The sequence below is a fragment of the Arvicanthis niloticus genome, chromosome 6 (assembly GCF_011762505.2).
Source record: "Arvicanthis niloticus isolate mArvNil1 chromosome 6, mArvNil1.pat.X, whole genome shotgun sequence".
In the NCBI taxonomy this organism is placed as follows: Eukaryota; Metazoa; Chordata; class Mammalia; order Rodentia; family Muridae; genus Arvicanthis; species Arvicanthis niloticus.
Window position 1 is genome coordinate 101,602,505 of NC_047663.1, and position 19,554 is coordinate 101,622,058.

Below are 19,554 nucleotides of genomic sequence, written 5' to 3' on the forward strand. Positions count from 1 at the left end.
GTAGTTCAGGCAGACATATGCATGCCTGCCTTCTTGACACGGGGGCTGGGATTTGAACTGATGCCACTCAGCCACTTTTCCAGGTCACAAATTTTCTTTTAAAATATTTCTTATAATTTTAATCCTGGGTCCCCGTGTGTGTCTGTGTGTGGGTGTGTGGGTGTGCACATATGAGTACAAGTTCCCAAGTGGGCCAGAGATGTTGGATGCCACTGGAGTTGGAGTTACAGTTATTTGTGAGCTGCTAAATTTGGGTGCTGAGATTCAAAGGAGCTTATCTCAGGTCATGGCTTTGCCCAGAACCAGCTGGTTGTTTGGAAGTATGCAACCATGGCCAAAGTGGCTGAGCTCAAAGGTCACACAGCCTGGGTTCTGAGTCTTACCATGAGTCCAGATGGTATAGGCGCTGAGTTCTCTACAAAAGCTTAATGGAATGTTAACCACTGAGCCATTTTTTCTAGTGCCCTCACATATTGTTTTAATGCACAAGGTCCTACACAGTGATGGGAACTTGAAACATTATCATTCTATCTGATGCTCAAGGACCTGCACAATAATGGGAACTTGACTTGTTATTGTTCTATCTGATGCTCAAGATCCTAAGGACCTGCACGATGATGGGAACTTGACACGTTATCATTCTATCTGACGCACACGGACCTGCATGACGCTAGGAACACATTATCGTTCTATCTGATGCTCTGCCACTCATGTCAACAGTGTGGGGAGAGTTTTAGGATGGAGGTATATGATGATGGTAGGGTGGTTGGAAGGTCTTGCTTTTTTATGACTATCTCTGTCTCCTCATTTTCAGATACCACCCAGATGAACAACGCAGTGCCCACTTCTCCTCTGCTCCAGCAGATGGGACACCCACATTCATACCCCAACCTGGGCCAGATTTCTAATCCATATGAACAGCAGCCTCCAGGCAAAGAGCTCAACAAGTATGCCTCCTTAAAGGCTGTAGGTAAGGGGATGCTACATGAGTCTGTTTTCTTTCCTCCTCTCTCCTTTACTCAGCTTCTCCATATGAATTCATTTCATTTTTTATTTTTATTTCCTTATTATACCTATTTTCTCTACATATCTATCATCTGTCAATCATTTTTTGATTTACTTATTATCTATTTATCATATATGTATGTATATGTCTATGAACCAATTTATGTATGTATCTACATATATGCCTATGTATGTATAAATCTATAATGCATGTATGTATGTGTCTGCCTATCTACCTATCTATTTCTATGTGTCTGTTTATAAATCTATCATTTATTTATTATCTGTCTGCCTATCTATCATATATTGTGAATCTGTTATCTATCATCTATATGTATCATCTATCATTTTCTATCTACTATCTACCTATTATTTATCATTTATATCTATCATCTATCCTATCTATCTATCTATCTATCTATCTATCTATCTATCTATCTATCTATCTATCTGTCATCAGGACTCCCACAGCTATTTCCTTGAACCTAATTAAGTCCTGCCTTGCTGTGTGGGGCAAGGTGATCACCTGGGGCACCTATTTAGTGAAGACTCTTTCCTGGAGAGAAACTGGATACTCGTGTGATCCCACGTATGTTTAACCTCTGTCAGCACTCCCCATCTTTCCTAGGTAATCCTTAAGAGCCTCAGATGTGGAATCTAGTGTATGAGTCTTAGCAATACCTTGACTTTTAACAAGACCCCCCCCCATCACCTACAAATTCCCTGCTATCTCTGATAAGCTTTTGGATAGTGAACAATCTGAGCCTAGATAGTCTAGACACTAGACTGCAGAGCTATCATAAATTTTGTTCTTACCAAGTGTACAACACTATATTTGACTTCTTATGCATACTGTCTTAGTGACTCATGGAAGAACTCAGTAGCCCAGTGATTAGAATAAGGAATTGAGAGGTCATTCTACAGACCCAACAGCATCGGTAATAGAGTGGAGAACTGACCAGGTGCTTCTGTCACCCAGTACCATTCTCCCTCCCATGTTTCCCCAGTTTCTTCCACTAGAGCATGGCAATTTGCCCTCAGACACTTTCCACTGGATGAAGCTCCAGCCAGAGCAAAGTTGTCAGTTCCTGATTAGTGTCTGGTTATGAAAACTCGGGTTCTCAATGATGGATGCAGACTACCAGAATCACTTGAGTGATTCTATGGTGACTCTAATAGTGGTGGTAAGTAGCACCAAAGCCGCAGGCCACCTTGGAGATTTTAACTGAGCAGGTTAAGGATGTAGTTCGTCAAATGTCTATGGACATTTGAAAAATAAACAGGGCTGGAGAGATGGCTCAGTGCTTAAGGGTACTAGCTGCTCTTCCAGAAAACCATGATTGGCTCCCCAGCACCAACATGGTGGCTCATAAACATCTGTAACTCCATTTCCAGGGAATGACCTCCACAAGCAAGAAATGCACCAAGATTTATGACTAAACACCCATGTATGTAAAATTAAAAATCTAGATATCTTTAATATGAAGCCCAAGCTGAGGGCTACTGATTTAGACCATCCCATAAGCCTGACATTCAGGAGAACTAGAGCCTTTCTCAACTGCTTGCTTTTAACATCCTCTCCCAAATCCTGTGCCTGTTTTCCACATCCTTGTTCATTCTAGATAAAGGAAGTTTGCTTCCTTCTTGCTATATCCTGTGAGTTCTATTTTCTTGTCCTTATCTTGAGAAGAGGTTTTTAAGCTTGCCTTTCCACATCATCTGCTACTTCTCTGAGTTTATCTTTTGATGAACTGATTTAGACCATCAGTTTATCTTTTGATGAACTGATTTAGACCATCATTTAGCCAGACAGATATAAACTCAAGTCCTTGTTTTGACACTACTTTTGCCTGACACTATCAGTTGCCTAACCTTCAGTAGTCCTCAGTTTTCCAGTTTATAAAATGGGCATACAGAGGCCTTTCAAGTGAAGCAAGCAAAGTCCCATCATTCGTGCCATCCATCTTTTCCAGAGCCTCACTGTCTTGTAAGCAGCCATGCTGACTCCTTTCGTGGTTCTATCTTATCTCAGGCTCAGCTTGGATCCCCTTGAGAGGTCTTTGGCATTATCTTTAAATATTCTCCTATGGAGAATTCTTCTCCTTCACAAAAGAATTGACTACCAGAAGTCTTTGACACAGAACAACTCCCCTTGGGTGGAATTTCACTGCATTTATTGGTGGGGGTCTTTCTGCCCTTCTGGCTATTTACAAGACTTACTCATTTATTTTTACATAGTTTTGGTTCCAGGAAATGTGGGTCAGGTAGAGGATGCCACAGATACACTGCCTTTTCTGATCAATTGTTTATCTTCCAGCTCCTCAATAGAGATAATAGATACTCTTGGCAGATTCAACTATGAAATACCCTAACCCCAGAACCAAGATACAGACATTATGATGTGGCTCTGATGTTTGTGGTATCTAAGGTTGATGCTGATAAATATTCATAAAACAAGTGTATTGGGACCTCACATTGGGACAGAAACAGGCTAGGTAATTAGGTAATTGTACCAGAAATCTGAGAGCTTCTCTTTCCCAATTCCTTAGGCCTTCAGGATGGAATAATTAGAAGAGACTGGGCTAAGTGTATATTCCAAGGTTACATGGATAATAAAGACATAGGCTTTTCTAAATTTTCAGCCTGGTAAACCTTTCCCTTTCTGTTACACTTGTCTCCTAATTTCTTTATTTGCCTCCCCGAACTCTAGAAAACACCATATCTTATGTTCTATAGCTATCAAACTTTCTTGATTTCACACTGTATTCTTGGGTAACATGTGCATCCCAAGCATCCCGTATTACAAGAAAGGGAGGCTTACCGTTGCCCAGGAGAGCAGGGGTGAGATTCACTGCTCACATAGCTGCAGCAAACCTGCAAACATTGTTCTGACCCCACCTCTCTTTCTGAACCCCGCAGTTCGAAAACAAATAACATCTGTCGTTATATGTGATTCTTGTTTTGGCATTAAGAATAATCAGCCCAGATGTGTTTTATTTCTTTGAGAACTGGTTGTATTATCCCATGCAGCTCACTTCCTTTCACTCAGAGCTCTCCCCCACCGGATACTTAGTAGCTCTTAGTGTAAATAATAGATGAGTGTTCCAACACAGCTCCTTGATCCTTCCCAGGATTTCTTCAGGGTTGCTGTAGACAAGAAATATCTGCAGAGCATTTGGAATGAAATTTGTAATATGAAAATATGTTTGGCACTTCTTACGTAACCATTTCTTCTGCAACCAGCAACCTCTGGAATCTTTGTTGCTTGAATGACTGAGCTTACCTTTGACAAGAATCAAAGATGAGATGGATTTTAAGGAGTCATCTTTGTACCTTGTAGCAAGTGGAAGGATTTCTCTTGGGATTTTGTCCCAATCTAGTAAGTGGCTAACGGGGTCCCCTTCTGAGGGCTCCTTTGACAGCTGTAGAGTTCTTGGGTTTTAACTGTGTGGTGGGTGACCTGGTTCTTCTCTGAGTGGAGGAGTTTGTGGCTGAGGAACTGCCTGACCCAATGGCTCCCAGGACTCTGACATCAGCCTGCATCAGTGAACTCAAATCCCATAATAAATGTTCTTTCAAGGGTTCTTTATTACGGTGTAATGCAAACTGGCGTGAACGGGAAATGCATTTCATTAGAGGATCATTACCACCCAGGAGCAAGGCTGTTTAAAAGTGGTTTGCCACCTAAAACTCTGCAGCCTCCCAGGGCCAGACTCCCTGTGTAAAATCTCCCAATCCAGTAGATATGAGAAGCCTAACCAGACTATACTGTTAACTTCAAAACACATCCTAGGAAATAAATCTACTTTGAAGGCTTCACTATCCATGACATCAGGTGCTTATCAGAGGCTCCAGCCTAGATGGGTCTCTGCCCTTACTTAGCTGTATGCCATTGAGCAGTCACCGAAATGCCTAGACTTCTACATCATCTGATAAACAACAAAACAGAGTGGATGGTCCCCTAACATCACCCCGATTTAAAAATTGTCGTAGGAAACCATCCCACCTTGTCTAGTCTCAGAACAACTGTGGGACTTTAAACACCCAGTTCATTTGCTGCCAGTGCTGGTTGAAGGCAAGATTTAACGAAAGGGTTATAAGCCTTTTATTCCCGATTTTGATCCTCACCCTGCCTGCCTTTGTCTCTCATACTGCTTTTGCTGTTTCACTGAAACCACCTCATTTGTACTTAGTGAGAACTTCTTCTTATGGACTTTAGGATCTTGACACATACCACTTGGGCATGTCAGGCATGTGGTTATAAAATGATGTCTATTGCCAGGGGGCTTACAGCTCGGCTGTTGGCAAAAGACTAGCACACAAGAGGGAAATGTCAGGAGCTGAGCCACACAGGACTCTGTGGGGGAAACTATGCTGAGGTGAGATATTATTCATCCATTCATTTGTTTGTTTATTCTCCAGGTACTGAGTTTGGTGTCCCTTGACTATAGAAGACACTGAGGCACGAACCTGGCCAGCCCTATCCACATTGTCTCTCTAGTACCCAGCACTGTATATAGCATTTTGAACCACCTGTGCCCTTTGTAAAGGCAGTGAATTGACATGTGATAGTCATTGTGTCAAGGCAGAACCTGGGGTGACTAGCAAGAATGAAGAAGAATGTACAGGAAACTAAACTTGGTCAGGACTGAGTTGTATGTCCCGACTCAAAGTTTACTAAGTGATTTCAGACCCTACTGGCTTCACTGGGCCTCAGTTTCTCCTGTGTATCGGAATCACAACCACATACAGTGAATGGCTTAGCTTGGATGTGGTGATCCAGTCTTGGAAAGAGTTCTCCACATGTAGTAAGCACTTCAGCCCATTACAGTCCCCTTCCAGTTACTAGTCGTAACTTTCTTCTAGACTCCCAGATACACCAGGACCTTGATTTGGCATGAATTTCCAGTTGACAGAGAGAGCAGAATCCATATTCTTACCATCTGTTTCTTAGTTCACATCAGGAGCTGGTTAAAAAAACAAACAAGTAAGGAAACAAACAACACATTACTTTTCTGTGAACCCTAAGAATCAGCAAAGCCAGCCCAAGCCACTTACCCAGATGTGAGTGCCACCATCCACCAAAGAGCCTGTTCCACACACCTGGCCCTCTTTACTGAGACTGTAATAGAGGTTTAAACAATTTGGAGATAATTCCAATCGAGGTGGATGCTGAGAAATGTTTCTTATAGATTGACATTGTTAACACCCCCCTTCCCTGACCCATGTGCTGGGCAGGTGGAGGATAAGGACAGATGTACCTCTTCATAGGACAATGTGAGCAAGGCAGAAGTGTCCCTGAAGATATCCCTAAAGATCACCTGGTGTTTCAGAGAGGGAGGGCTCCTATGTCTTGGTCAGGGGAAACTCCATCTTATTACATAATCTTCAATGTACATGACAGACATTCCTGAAGAAGTCACCTACAGTCAGCATTTATCTCCCACCTGTCCTGATCCAGTGGTCCTAGGTTTCTGAGGTAGAACTCTTAGATTGTGTGAGGTTCCTCCCCACAGGCCCTTTATGTGGCTCAGTTCAACCTTGGGCACCCAGTCTAAGAAAGAAGGAATTCCCCAGCATGGTGATTCAATGCTGCATGGCTTCATCTTAACCAAACAATTAGTTTTATATTAAGAAAACTATTTCCCTTTTGCCCTTTGATAGGTGATCTTTTCCCGGAGTATGTTACATCTTCTAATAAAAATGTAAAACATCAAGAAGAGAGCAGGGATCCGTCCTCATCCTCTCTGTGGTTACATTGTGCCAAAGACCAAGGAAAGACATGAGGCCACTCCAGCTATGAACTGATTTCAGCTAGTTTAATTTTTTAAAGCTGGTTATTAGCCTCAGCTAATACCAATTATTTCCAAAGCAATATGTTTCCAAGGGAGGTTCTAGACCTACTGTACTGTGTCTATAATACTGTAATATGATTGATGGGGAAGCCAAGGCTCAGCATGGTCACTTGAGTTCACATTCAAGATTAAGATTGCTTGACTTGGAAATCCTGTTGTTTGCACAAAATGATGCTTCTTCTGAGCCACTTCTAACAGTCAAAGTATACCACAAGGTATAAGAAAAGTTGTGGAGGACCATTCCCTATTCCCCCTCCTGTGGGCCCATTGTCAACTTTGCTCCCTCCTCTGAGAGGTCTACTCTTTACTTCCACTTCCTTCTCTGGGGCCAGGCTCAATAAGATGTCAGTTGTTTCTCCTCTGAAGGTAAATGCTTTCCCTTGACGCTGAGCATAACTGAGGTATAATATATTTGAAATAGATCATATTTGAGATAAATTTTCAAGCATCAAAACGCACAACTCCTAATTTTACAAGAGCAGTTACTGAAATATCCTTATGGTTGAGTAACCGCATCCTAGTCAAGGTAATAAGCAGGTCGGCACACCTGACCTTCCCTTGTCCCCTTTCCGTCCTACAGCTCTTGTTCTGTCTAAAACAGTTCATCCCCTTTAAAGGAGCATTTTCTTCATCCTCAAATAGTCAGTCCCCTCATGTCAACTTGTGCTACCAGGTACAGTGAGAACCTTAGTGCCCGCTTGGTAGCCTACTCACCTGTCATCTTATTAAGTGTGCATATGGTCAACGGATTCATAGAAGAGGCTTTGTTACTATCCTGTCAGGCTCACTCTGACTTGAAAGCTAGAGCAAAGGTGGCAAAGACTGGATCTTGCCTGTGAGGCAAACTGAGAAATTTCATTCAGGGGAGGATGACTCTTTCTTGAGACTGTGACTTGGGGATTGGTCTGCTGCCCATGGGTACAGGAAGATCTGGGGCGGGCCCTATGACTATCTAGATGACCACAGGCTAGGGGGAGAGGACATGGCCAAACACTGCAGGCAGGACCTGCTTAGCTCTAACTTCATGCCCTGTCATGCCAAGCTCCTCTCTGAGTGATGGGGGTGTAGAACTCACATCCCCAGGGGGCAGATGGCAATTTGAAAGTCCTTTGGCATGGCTGGGGAGCCAACTGGAAATGGTTAAATGACCAGATCTGTGCTCTATAATCATTCTGGTTACAGGCTGTTTCCCTAATCCCCTCTCAGTTGGCAGCCCGTTAGGTCTTTGGAAATCGTGCAAAAAGTGTTCCAACCCAGTCTGCCCAAGTGGGTTCCTAGGAAAGAACAGGAGAGCCAATAGCACTCACTGACTGATTGGTCAGGCCTCCAGCCAATGGAATGAAGCCTATATAGGCAGAGGCTGTCCTTTAAATTTTAAACTCAACTTTAGAGAATACTAGTAATGAAGGAGTGGGGTGCATTTTGAGCTCTTCTCATATTTGTTTATTTAATGAGAAGTTACTTGAAATTCTGTTAATAACATGGGACTACTCCCCCAGGGGCTACTGGGTAAATCTGGAAGAGAATTAGATTTGGAATACCTCTTCTGTAACTCGAATTCCAGCCACATAGCTGTTCTGTAAAGCAATGCGTTAGTCATTCAGGGTTCTCAGCTAACAAGCACGATCCCTGTAGCTTTGGAGGGTGGGATTTCCCTACTTAGGAAAGAGTGGCTTTGGAGAAGGGTGAATTCACTTGCAGCAATATCTTTTACAGTTAGGCACTGTGGTAAGGCAAGTTGTGCTCAATGGAGCTTTTAAAACTACCAGCAGGTGAGCATGCTCCAATCTCGGGCTCGGAGCTTGCCTTAACAATGATGTAACCTCTTTCAGAAGAATGTCTGTAGCAAATGGGAAGCAAATTCCATCTTTAGTCGTCTTGTGTACATATTAGTGAAACCAACTTTCCATAAGCCAATATGTCTTGTCTTTTGTAGTGAGTTGAGACTTAGAGCCAAACTTCAGTTTGGTGCTGCTTGCTCTACTGCTGTACCTTGGCATGATTAGGGCACTTCTCTTGATATCCTGTTAGGCCTTGTCAAAACAGGTACATACCTAGTGCAAGGCCATACTGGCTCCTTTCCTTGTTCCCTGGGTCTCCTGAGTCCAGATTCCTTGGAGGCTGCAGCTGAGGCACCAAGCACAATCTGGGTATGAGGGTACCACAAACATGGGTTTCCTGGTAACCAGATCAGCATCTCTCAATTGTTATTTTTTTAGGAAATTCTGATGGTGACTGGGCAGTGTCTACACTTAAGTCACCAAAAGGTACCGTATCCCTTTTTCTGGCTCTTTTGTACAGCTGTTGTCAAACTCAACATTATATAACAAAGGAACAAAGAGTCCCAGTGTTTGTATGTGATCCAGTCATATGTGTGTCTGCTCTGATTGGTATCTATAAGTCTGTGCAATCTTCAGTGCTGAGGTGTGTCTTATAGTATGTGTGTGCATATGTGCATGCACTTGGGTGCAGTGTCTGTGTTTAGGGCTGTTTCTGGACAATGTGTTACCCCTCTGCTCACCTCCCATTATTAGTTGCTTTAAGGAAATGCCTCTATCAGAAATGTCTCAGAGAGGCAAGTTCCCCAAAGAGTGGCCAAAACAAATCACAAGACAGACTAATTCTCGAAGTTTCACTAGTGCTGCATGGAATGTACTTGGTTCTTATAAGCAGAACCACGTTGTCAACTGTATGTCTGGGGAATTAGACTTTAGGGAACAGAACTTTTTTTTTTTTTTTTTTTTTTTTTTTTTTTTTTTTTTTTAATTTTCCTAGTAGAGTGATCAGTGGAACTAAGAGAATTTTTTGCATTGAGTATTTTAATGAGCTAGTTGGGTGACTAGGCCAAGTTATTATATGTAAGCAATGTTAATATTAATTCCCTACTGTGTGCCAGAACACCAGTCCGTCACACTTATTGTGCTGCTTAATTCTCCAATCACTTTGCTGAAGATAAACACTAAGAACTATGTCATGGATGTCCAAGTGAGGAGGAGTTGCACTCACTTAAAGGGACTCAGTCACTAAAGGTGGAACTGCAGTTTGAGCGTATGTCCCTCTGGTGCTAATGGATAAGTTGTTTCCCATAGGGGTGGAGGATGGAAAAGGCTGCTTTCAGAGCCAGCCACGGGCACTGCTCTCCTTGTTCTTCAGTCCTTCTACATTGCTGGATCCCACAATAGGAACGGAGCATCTGACACAAGGAGGTGGAGGTAGAGCTCTTCCAAAACCTTAAACAGAATAAGAGTAGGAGGCAGACAATGCAAATTCTAGACAAGGTACCTGGGTATAACTTTTGCCTTCTTCAAAGATCATTGTGACTGCTCAATAGGAACTAGACAACAGAAAGTTGGATTGGAGCTGGGGACATCAACTAGGATGTTCTTGAAGGCAGATGGTGTTCAACTGGATAGAGACAAGAGAACAGAGTGGAAGGACAATGGGGAAGCTGCAGGAGATATAAGCAAGTAGCTATGATGGGGATAAGGACCACCAGGCAAATGTTTTTGCATGAGAGGCCTGTGAACACTCAGTTGCTCGGGAGCTCCTGATTGACTAGGTCTTGGATGGAGCTCCAGGAGTTGAATTGCTGATCATTTCTGGGGTGCTGCTCTGCTGATTTGGGTACTTCACAGCACTGCCAGAGGAACATCTTGCTGGGTGACTAATATCCTTGAATGAGTACATGGAGCATCTTCCCAAGGCTTAAGAAAGAGAAGAAGAAGAAATTGGACAAAGGCTCCAGAGCTCAAAAACAAATTGTGTTGGAAAATGTGGACACAATAGTCCCACACTGGAAAAGCGCTTTGTGTTTAATAAGAATCCCCTGACTACCAGGTTGTTGACTTGAGAGAGACAGATTTTTGGGTCTTGCATTAGATAATAATTGTTCACACGTCAAATCCCATTTTTAGAAACGCAAACAATTTGGAACATGACAGATCTAACTAATCCGAGAGACATACCCCACCCCCACTCCCTGTGAAAACAAAGTTATTAGGGTTCTGTGACAGTCCTGGGGAAGCAGTCTGCATTCTTGCCTTTGTCAGCCTGCTGTGGTCTGATGGCTTTAGACAATATTTCAGGCCCATGTCAAAAGCAAAGGCTGGAAAGCTATTTCCTACTCAAACCAGAGCCCCTTCCCAATCTTTTCTGCTAAGTGCACTTTTATTTATTTTGTCTCTTATGGGGAAGAGAAAAAGAAAGCCAAGGACAAGTTCCTTTGAGGTCACTGGTTTTTCTCAAATGTCATCCATTCAACTTATAGAGGAAGCATGAAATAAGGCTGGAGGTTTACACAGTCAGGCCACCTTCTTTTAAGGAAGAAAAGAGCTGAGTGTGTTGGGTTTAGACTCAGACACACCTGAGTCCCAGTTCGCCCCTTAACTTGCTACTCTTGGTGCCTTCAGCCAGACATTCAACTCCTCAGTCTGTATTTTCTTCCATTCAGGTACTAACCAGACCTGACCCTGCTTAGCTTCTGAAATGAGACTTGATCAGGCGCATTCAAGTAGCATGGTTATAAACTCTAAACTCTGACTTTCTGACCTGCAAAATGGAGATAATCACACCAGATACTTTCTAGATGGCTGCAGAAATGGAATAATGCTTTAAACACATGTCATGGCCCCGGTAAATAGAAAGTGGTAAATGTCTGCAGGTGATTACTGGTGTTATTTTGCTATTATTATCAAGTGAGAAAAAGCCTGAGACCCTGGAGAATTTTATTTTATGCCAATGAAAAGCTGTTAAACTTTAACTCATTATTTCCCAAACACCTTTGACATCAGATCTTTTTTTTATTTTAAGGCAGAGCAGTTGACATCTTAACAGCTAGTTGTTTAGAAGCTGTTGGGAGCCCAACTTTAGAATAAAGGAAAATATGTTGGAGAAGGGAGGGGATGGGTCCTTCCCAGAGAGCTTGGGTAAGAAAGTGTAACTGTGATGACAAAGTCCCTATAGGCACATGATGACAAAGTCCTTATATATGCATGCTTTCTTCCTGAGTAGCTTAAAAGTAAATGAGACTTGGACCATGGTTATTTTATCTGGTTTTGACAATTACTGGGGGTAACCCCTAATCTATTTTTTTTTAACTGCTGGGCTGGCTGCATCCTCAGTGTGTATCCCAAATACCTGCTGTTTCTCCTGGCCATTTGCTCTAGGTCCATCTCCTTTCATGGCGTCTTCTTCTCTTTCCTCTTCCTTCTGTGCTTTTTCCCCCCTCTTTCCACACTGCTCAACCAGGTAACTAAAAGTCCTGCCTGCTCCTAATCCCTCCAGTAATTGGCTGTAACCATTTTAATTTAACCAATAGTCTTAAATTAAGAAACAAGGTTTGTACAACAAAAGCTGGTAAATGTGAGAATTCACTCATAGGCCTAGACCTTCTGGTACAGAATTTAGCATTACAATATATAATAACAGATTAAACCTCAACACGTGGACATCACCGGAAGCAGTCACCGATGTTGGACAGCTCACGCTGAACCCTGAGAATTCCAGATACATTTGTAGAAAGACCACAAAAAGAGCTTCGAGCCCACAATCAAGTTGAAGCCAGCTTTTGGAAAACTGTTCTCCTTAATGAATGTGGATCTTCCAGGGCTACATTTGAGCACCTGATATGAAGGAAATGACTGTTGTGCAGTTGTTTTGACTGGAGTCAACCTTTCTGTTCTTACCCAAGCCATTTATGTGCTCTGAACTCCTATTTCTGCCATTGCTAAACTGGAGGCAATCAGAGTAACCATTCTGCATGGGGTTGGTGGGAGTAACTGTATGAGGCCATGTGAGTCTTAGCACTGGGTTTGGTGGACAGTAGGTTCAGAGAACTCACAGAAAAGCCCAGTGCTCCAGAGTCACTCAACTCTTCAGAGAGAATTCTTAGTAACAGTAAAGGAGACTTTTAGAAGGCAATACACAGGTAAGGACACTGGGACACCATCCTTATTCCTCTTGAGATAACCTGGGGTTGATGAAGGTTACAGAAGAAAATTTCATCTCAGCAGGATCGGGGCTGAGACCCAGAGCATCACTCTGAATCACTGCAGATGTCAGTTGCAAAAGTAGGTCATAGGTCCACTCACCCCTAAGGACCTGGGCCTATAAATATGTGTGCTATAGGGGGATCCCAACACATTATTTCTTTAATATACCCACTGGATATTCTTATGCATACTGTAGTTTATCCCACATTGCCTAATTAAACCCTGAATGCAAACACAAATATATAACAGGTGTCCTAGAGCACCAATTTTCATAGGCCATCATTCTTCCCATGATGCACCTCCCCTCATGATTCAACAACTTTTACTACATATTCTCAGAGATGCAACTATTACTACAGTCAATTTTAGATCATTTTCATTAGCTGAAGAAAACAAAATAGCCTCCTTAGCTGTGCCTCTTCAAACTTTGTACCTAGGCAACCAACACATGGGTTTTTTGATGTTTGCTAAAAAGTATAATCCTTGTGGCAGTTAAAGCTACACCATAGTTGGAAGAACATGGGTTGGGGGGGGGCATTCTTACATATCATTTCCTGCACCGCAACTTAGGAGCCACAAAAGAATGACTTGACAACCAAGATGCCCAGCATCTCTGGGTCTTAATTCCTTTACCCATCATGCAGAAGGAACAATGGTTCCTTGTCTGTCTTATTTCTTTAAGATGCTTTAAATGTGATTATGAAATTGAAAGGCTAAAAATTATCTAGCCCATAGTAGATACTAAAAAATTTCTAGTCATTTCTGTTTCCTAAGACAATAGCTATATCGCGTGTACTGCACACATATGATCTCAGCACTCTGGAGGATGAGGAAGAAGGATCATGAGTGTTGGGCTAGCCTGAGCTACACAGTGAGACACTCTTTTAATGAAAACATAGAAATGAATAAGGAAGGAATGGACAAAAGAAGGAAGAAAACAAATGTCTTCTGGGGAGAATTGTTCTTCCAAGAGTGCTATAGGGAGCAGAGGAAAAAAAAAACACTTTTGATTTAGTTCCATCCTCATTGGTGTGTACACAGCCTGCAGTCCATGCTGGTGAAACTCCCACTCAGAGGCAGCAGATATTCCTTTGTGATATTCGAGCCTCTGCAATTTCCTGATTCTGGTCATTGGTTTGGTAGCAAGCAGTAAGATATAAAGTAGAAGGAGGAATGCAGGTGATGAGAGGTGATTTTTTTAAAAATAAAAATCAAATCCCACCCTATCCTCCATTCAGCTACTTTAAAAGCACAGGGCAGCAGTGGAGCCTTGATGAACCTGCTTGAGAACCCACAGGCCATAAAATGAGCCCATACAGAGAGATCCCTGGCCTTCGTAAAACACCATCACATCAATATTGCAAATTTTGCAATTTAAAATGTGTTGCTCTGAGCATGCGCCGGGGCAGACCCATACAGTGCAGAGCCATCTTGCATGATGCTCACAACATGCAGTAGACAGCATAATTGTTGTTGAAAGAGCTAAGAATTCCAGGACAAGCCTGTCCTGGTCTTAAAATGAGTGTCAAACAAAAACAGCATTGAGAAGAAGAAATGCAAGGGCTGCCCCTCCTGGAAACCCAGGGCTCCTCTTAGAAGTGAAGAAAAGACTGGCTGGTACTTTTACCTATTATCTCTCACCGTGTCACAGTGTAACAAAGGAGCTCAGGAGTCACTGGGCTGAGGACTACTGGAAGGAACTCTTTGTATGGTATTTATGTGAGGTGGAAGGTTATTCTGATCTAAGCTGAGTTTACCCACAAACTGAGGTAGCTAGACATTGGCTGGTATAGGCTTTTTTTTCTTGGAATAATAGAAGAAGCTCAGTTTTACAAGTCCTAAGTCTTATCCTCTCTGAGTAAGCTGAGACCAGTTCCAGTCATGAATGCACCAGAAAGCAACCAAACCACCTTCATGTGCACACAGCACCTTTCCAGCCTTCATCTTTGTCCTGTTTGTGAATATTGTTAATCATGGGGATGAACTTAGAGCCCAGTGGTAGAGAAGAAAATAATTTTTTTTCTTTTGCTTTGCCTGCCTTTTCTCTTCTCTTCTCTTCTCTTCTCTTCTCTTCTCTTCTCTTCTCTTCTCTTCTCTTCTCTTCTCTTCTCTTCTCTTCTCTTCTCTTCTCCTCTCCCCTCCCCTCCCCTCCCCTCCCCTCCCCTCCCCTCCCCTTCCCTTCCCTTCTCTTCTTTTTTCTTTCTTCCTTACCCCTACCCACCCCAGAGGAGTTTCAAAGTCGCATGGAGAATAGGGAAAAGTCACTAATAGAAGAGCAAAAGTTCCCTAATTCCTTCAACTACCGAAGCACCCCAAATCTCACCATTGTGGACTTTAGATCATCGTAGGAAGATGGGAAGTGGCAGGCAGTGTGTGCAGGGTATAGGATCGAAGACCTTTCCTCCTCAGCCACTTTAGTTAACCCACACCTGAACATTTAAGCAGCATGGAGGTAGACCAGAAGGCAAACCACACCATGGAGGTTTCTGAGAAAAACTATGTCTATGTAGCAGCAATACCAGACACACGAGGAGGTAGTGAACAGACACAGTTCACTCCAGGCTGGATTGAGTCAGAGACTCTGTGGTCAGCTCAGGCTGGAGCAGAGCCCCAAACACCTTTGTTCAGCAACCTTGCAGAAAATGCAGACTGCACAGCCAGACCAGCCTAAGGGAAGAGACAAAGGGCCCATCGTTTCAGAAGACCCTCAACAACAATAAAGCAGCTCCTGCTACAGACTGGAGAGCTTTGATGCAAAGCCTACTAGGCCAGGCAGCTCCAGGGTCTTCTCTAGCAAAGGCAGCAAGACCTCCTGCCAGGGGCCTTCAGGGTTAAGACAGAAAAAGAACACTCTCCAGAATGGCACTTTCTGCTTTCGTTTTTGTTCTTTTTCCTCTCTTAGAGAGAGGCTTGCTGCAAGAAAGATACGGTGTTCCATGATGAAAAACAAGATACCTTAAGAGTTATTAGGGCCTGGCTTAAATGCAATCCCTGCTCCTTTCAAGGCCCAGAACCAAGTAAATGGGACTAATTTGCCATGAAGATACATCTTATCTCCTCTGTGTCCCTGCTTAGCAGCCCTCAGACAGATCAGCTCTCCTCAGCCTTTCTTATTCCTGCCTGCTGAGACAGCCTTGGGGAACCTGGATAGCTTTACAGCATGCATTTCAAAGGCTAGAGGATGCAGTGAAAAACTTGAACTATCCGCCTTTTACCTTTTAGTTTAGCTTGTGAAGGGGGAGGAAAAAAGGCAGAGACCCAGAAATCATTTTTATAGAAGTTAAAGCAAATATTGCCTAACATGATGGAGAAGCTCTACAAATACAGTGGCTTAGGTGAAAGATGTGTGTTTCTCTGCACATCATTGTCCCAGTAGATGGGGCAGCTTTTGGCTCTAGTGGTCAACTGGGAGCCAGGCGCCACTTGCAGCTCTGGCCTTCTGCTGTGTTACCATGATTTGCATAGCCAGAGCTGGTTAGTTTGCAGAGCAATGGTATTCAGCTTTCCCTCACTGTGACAAAACACCTGAGGGAACAACTTAAGGGGGAGAAAGGGTTTATTTTTGTGTTGGATGTTTCTTTCAGGCCAAGGCCTTGTTGCTTTGAACCTATGCAAAGGCTGACTGTTGGGGGAGGAGGAATGAGGTAGAGGAACACTGTTTATAGCCTGGTGGGTGGGAGGGTTCTAATTCTACTTCCTAAGGTTCCCACATCTCTCAATGGTGCCATCAGCTGGTTAGAATTTTCATCTCTATGAGAAAATACCTGAATTCACAGTTTCAGTCCATTTTGGCAGGGGGAGAGGGGCAAAGCTGAGCAGTTCACATTATGGTAGCCCGGAAGGAGGGAGGGATGGAAATTCATATTTCATTTCAATGTCCCTAAATTCACTACTGCAGTTCTGGTGTGGCTTTCAGGAGCTTCATGTGGGATTCAGAAACTACAGTTTGACTCTTCCGTGCCTTGGAAAGTGGCTGCTGATAATGGAACAGAGGCCACAGCGGAGGACTGCTTGCTTGCTTGCTTCTTGCTTGCTTGCTCTTCACGACTTGCTCAGCCGACATTTTTATACAGCCCAGGACCACCTGCTGTAGTTGGTATCATACATGGTGGCCCTCTAATATTAATCATTATTAAGACAGTTCCTTCAGACTTCCCTATAGGTCATCTGATGGAGGCGTTTTCTTAATTGAGGTTCCGATTCTTACATAACTCTAGCTTGTGTAAAGCTGACAAAAAAGAATTCAATTGAGACGATGAGTAAATAAAAGGAAGAGAAGGCAAAAAGGTGTGTGGAGGAGATCACGCACACACAGTAAGGGCATAAAGGAGAGCTATCACTCAGTACCACTGATGGGGCAGTGAGGAGGCAGAAGGAGATCACACACACAGTAGAGGTGAGCTGTCACTAGGTACCACTGATAAGAGCTGGGCAGTGAGGAGCAGACTATGGCAACACTCAGCAATCTACTAGATCTAGTCTACTTACCTCCTCCTGCATCCATTTAACCCGATTCTACTTTCCCTGTAATGTGTCTGCTAATGAATGCCTAAGCCTCTGCAGACTTTCAGGCAGACACTTTACCTTAGCAGCCTGAGGCATACATGCTTAACTGGACCTTCAGTCCTTCAATCTCTGGAAAGAACAAGCCCCTCAGTCTTTTGTGCCATGGATTGGATGACCAGGTAATGAAACAGCCTGCCTATGGGCCTTGGGCCAGCAGGAAGGCTGTTAGGAGGAAGTAGGCTTTGGTTAGAGGGGCAAAAGATGAAGAGCATCAAAGGGCACCAGCTAGAAATTTAGTGATGCACTTCTGTGTTCAAGAATAGAAAAGAATCCATGTATCCTGGGTAGAATGGTGCCCTTAGATCATGCCTACAAAGAAGCTCGAGTGGTGAGCACATATACAAATAAGGATTTTTTTAAATGTCACCAGATTAAAATAAGAATCCAGTGGATTAATGTGGGAAACTAATATATTAGCTGAGGCCATACAAGAAGAGATACACCTAAACACACACACACACACACACATGCACGCATGCACACACAGAGACGGACAGACAGACAGAGACAGAGAGAGACAGAAAGAAACAGAGACAGAAACAGAGACAGAGAGGAGACAATGATTGCCCCCAACTGCCAGCAACCAACAAAAGGTGGAAAGGGCAGAGCTTTGAGAGGAAACATGGCTCTGCCACCATGGTAACTACAAATTTCACTTCTGTTGTTTAAAGTCAGTCAGTTTGTGGTACCCTGTTGCAGCAGCCTTGGGAGAAGATGCATCCGGTAATGAGTCTCCATAAGTATGGCATAAAGGAGTGTGCACAAAGATCAAGAGTCCAGTCATGCACACTTTGGGGCCGCTGCAAGGAACGCAGACCCTGTGCTGTAGTGGAGAGTTTTGGCTATACTGCTTTGTGCTCTCAGAGGATCACACGCCTGCCCAGGAGCTATCTTTGGATCTGTGAATAAAAGAGACACGCATTAGCTTATTTTTAAAATGTCTACTTCAAAGGCTGGGCACTCCCAAACCTTCTTCTGCTACCCCAGTTGGGGAAGTGGCCAGTGGCCACTTACCTGAAATCTCACATTCCTGGTTGGCTTTATCTCCTGCTGCTCCTGCATCCCATCCTTCTACCCTGAGTCATGGAAATTCACTCCTGTTCCTCTCTGAGTCCTTGTGCACAACTCTAAGGGTCCCACCCCATGCCCAGCCATCTTTATTGGCATCTTTATTGATCAACCAACCAAAGACCAATTGGGGACAAGGACCTTTAGTGTTTGGACACACAGATTGAATTAAAGCATTAGAACCAATCTCCAGCACTGTGTTTAAGTGTTATGGAAAGATTAGTTGTTATATTTCATCATACTACTGAACCAAGGTGGGGGGAGGGAGGGAAAGAGAGAGAGAGAGAGAGAGAGAGAGAGAGAGAGAGAGAGAGAGAGAGAAGGCATGGTGAAATGGTGAAAACTGGTGTGGAGCATCGCTCCCCAGGTGAATCTCATCTCATCACTGGAGAGGCTCATGAATATCACCAGGTGAAAGCAAGTTGTAAGAAGCCCTCCTGGGGATTCCTTTGGCCTATGGAAAGGAGGTAGGTGGGGGCCACCTGCTGAGTCTTCAGATGTGCAGCTTGTCTTGGAAGCTGGTTAGTGTGGTGACACAGTTTTCACAGATGCAGAGTTCCATCCTGCCCTGCACCTGTGCAAGTGTCTTCTGCTAATTAAGAAAGGGACAGATGGAGGAAGGTGCCGTTTTATTTTACTGCCCTGGCTCCTTCAAGGCAATCAGGCTCATTGGAAGAAAAGTACCTTTTTCTTTGTCCCTTCCTTCTTTTTCAGGTAAAGAGAAAATTCAAACCAGAGAGTCCTAGTGGTGCTGAATGGGCACAACATCTGTTTTCTTGGTTGACTTCTCAGCCATCTGCCCATGAGGTGGTGGGGCTGATTAGGGTAATGCATTTGCTAATGGAGCTTACAAGACTGCTCAGTGAATCTGTTATTTCCTTTACTAGATGCTTTGTGATATATTAAAACAGGGACCACACTGCATGTAGTGGTCCAGGTTTCTTCAGAAAGAAGAAACCAGAAATACTGTGTGTGTGTGTGTGTGTGTGTGTGTGTGTGTGTGTGTGTGTGTATGCGGGGTTGAGGTGGGGGTCTTCATGAAACCTGTACTATCAAATGAGGGTGGCTGA

At 43.5% G+C, this 19,554-nt stretch overlaps 1 protein-coding gene across 2 annotated transcripts in view; it reads left to right on the forward strand.

Annotated features, from left to right (window-relative positions):
- Positions 1 to 19,554, forward strand: part of Shisa9 (shisa family member 9) — a 293,765-nt gene that overhangs the window by 267,701 nt on the left and 6,510 nt on the right. Inside the window, exons 3-4 of one of the 2 annotated variants that reach the window (XM_034507429.2) lie at positions 815 to 970; positions 9,080 to 9,127. In XM_034507429.2, the coding sequence (XP_034363320.1) occupies positions 815 to 970; positions 9,080 to 9,127 (204 nt within the window). The remainder of the gene's footprint in view (positions 1 to 814; positions 971 to 9,079; positions 9,128 to 19,554) is intronic. The other variant, XM_034507430.2, reaches the window with a different exon arrangement.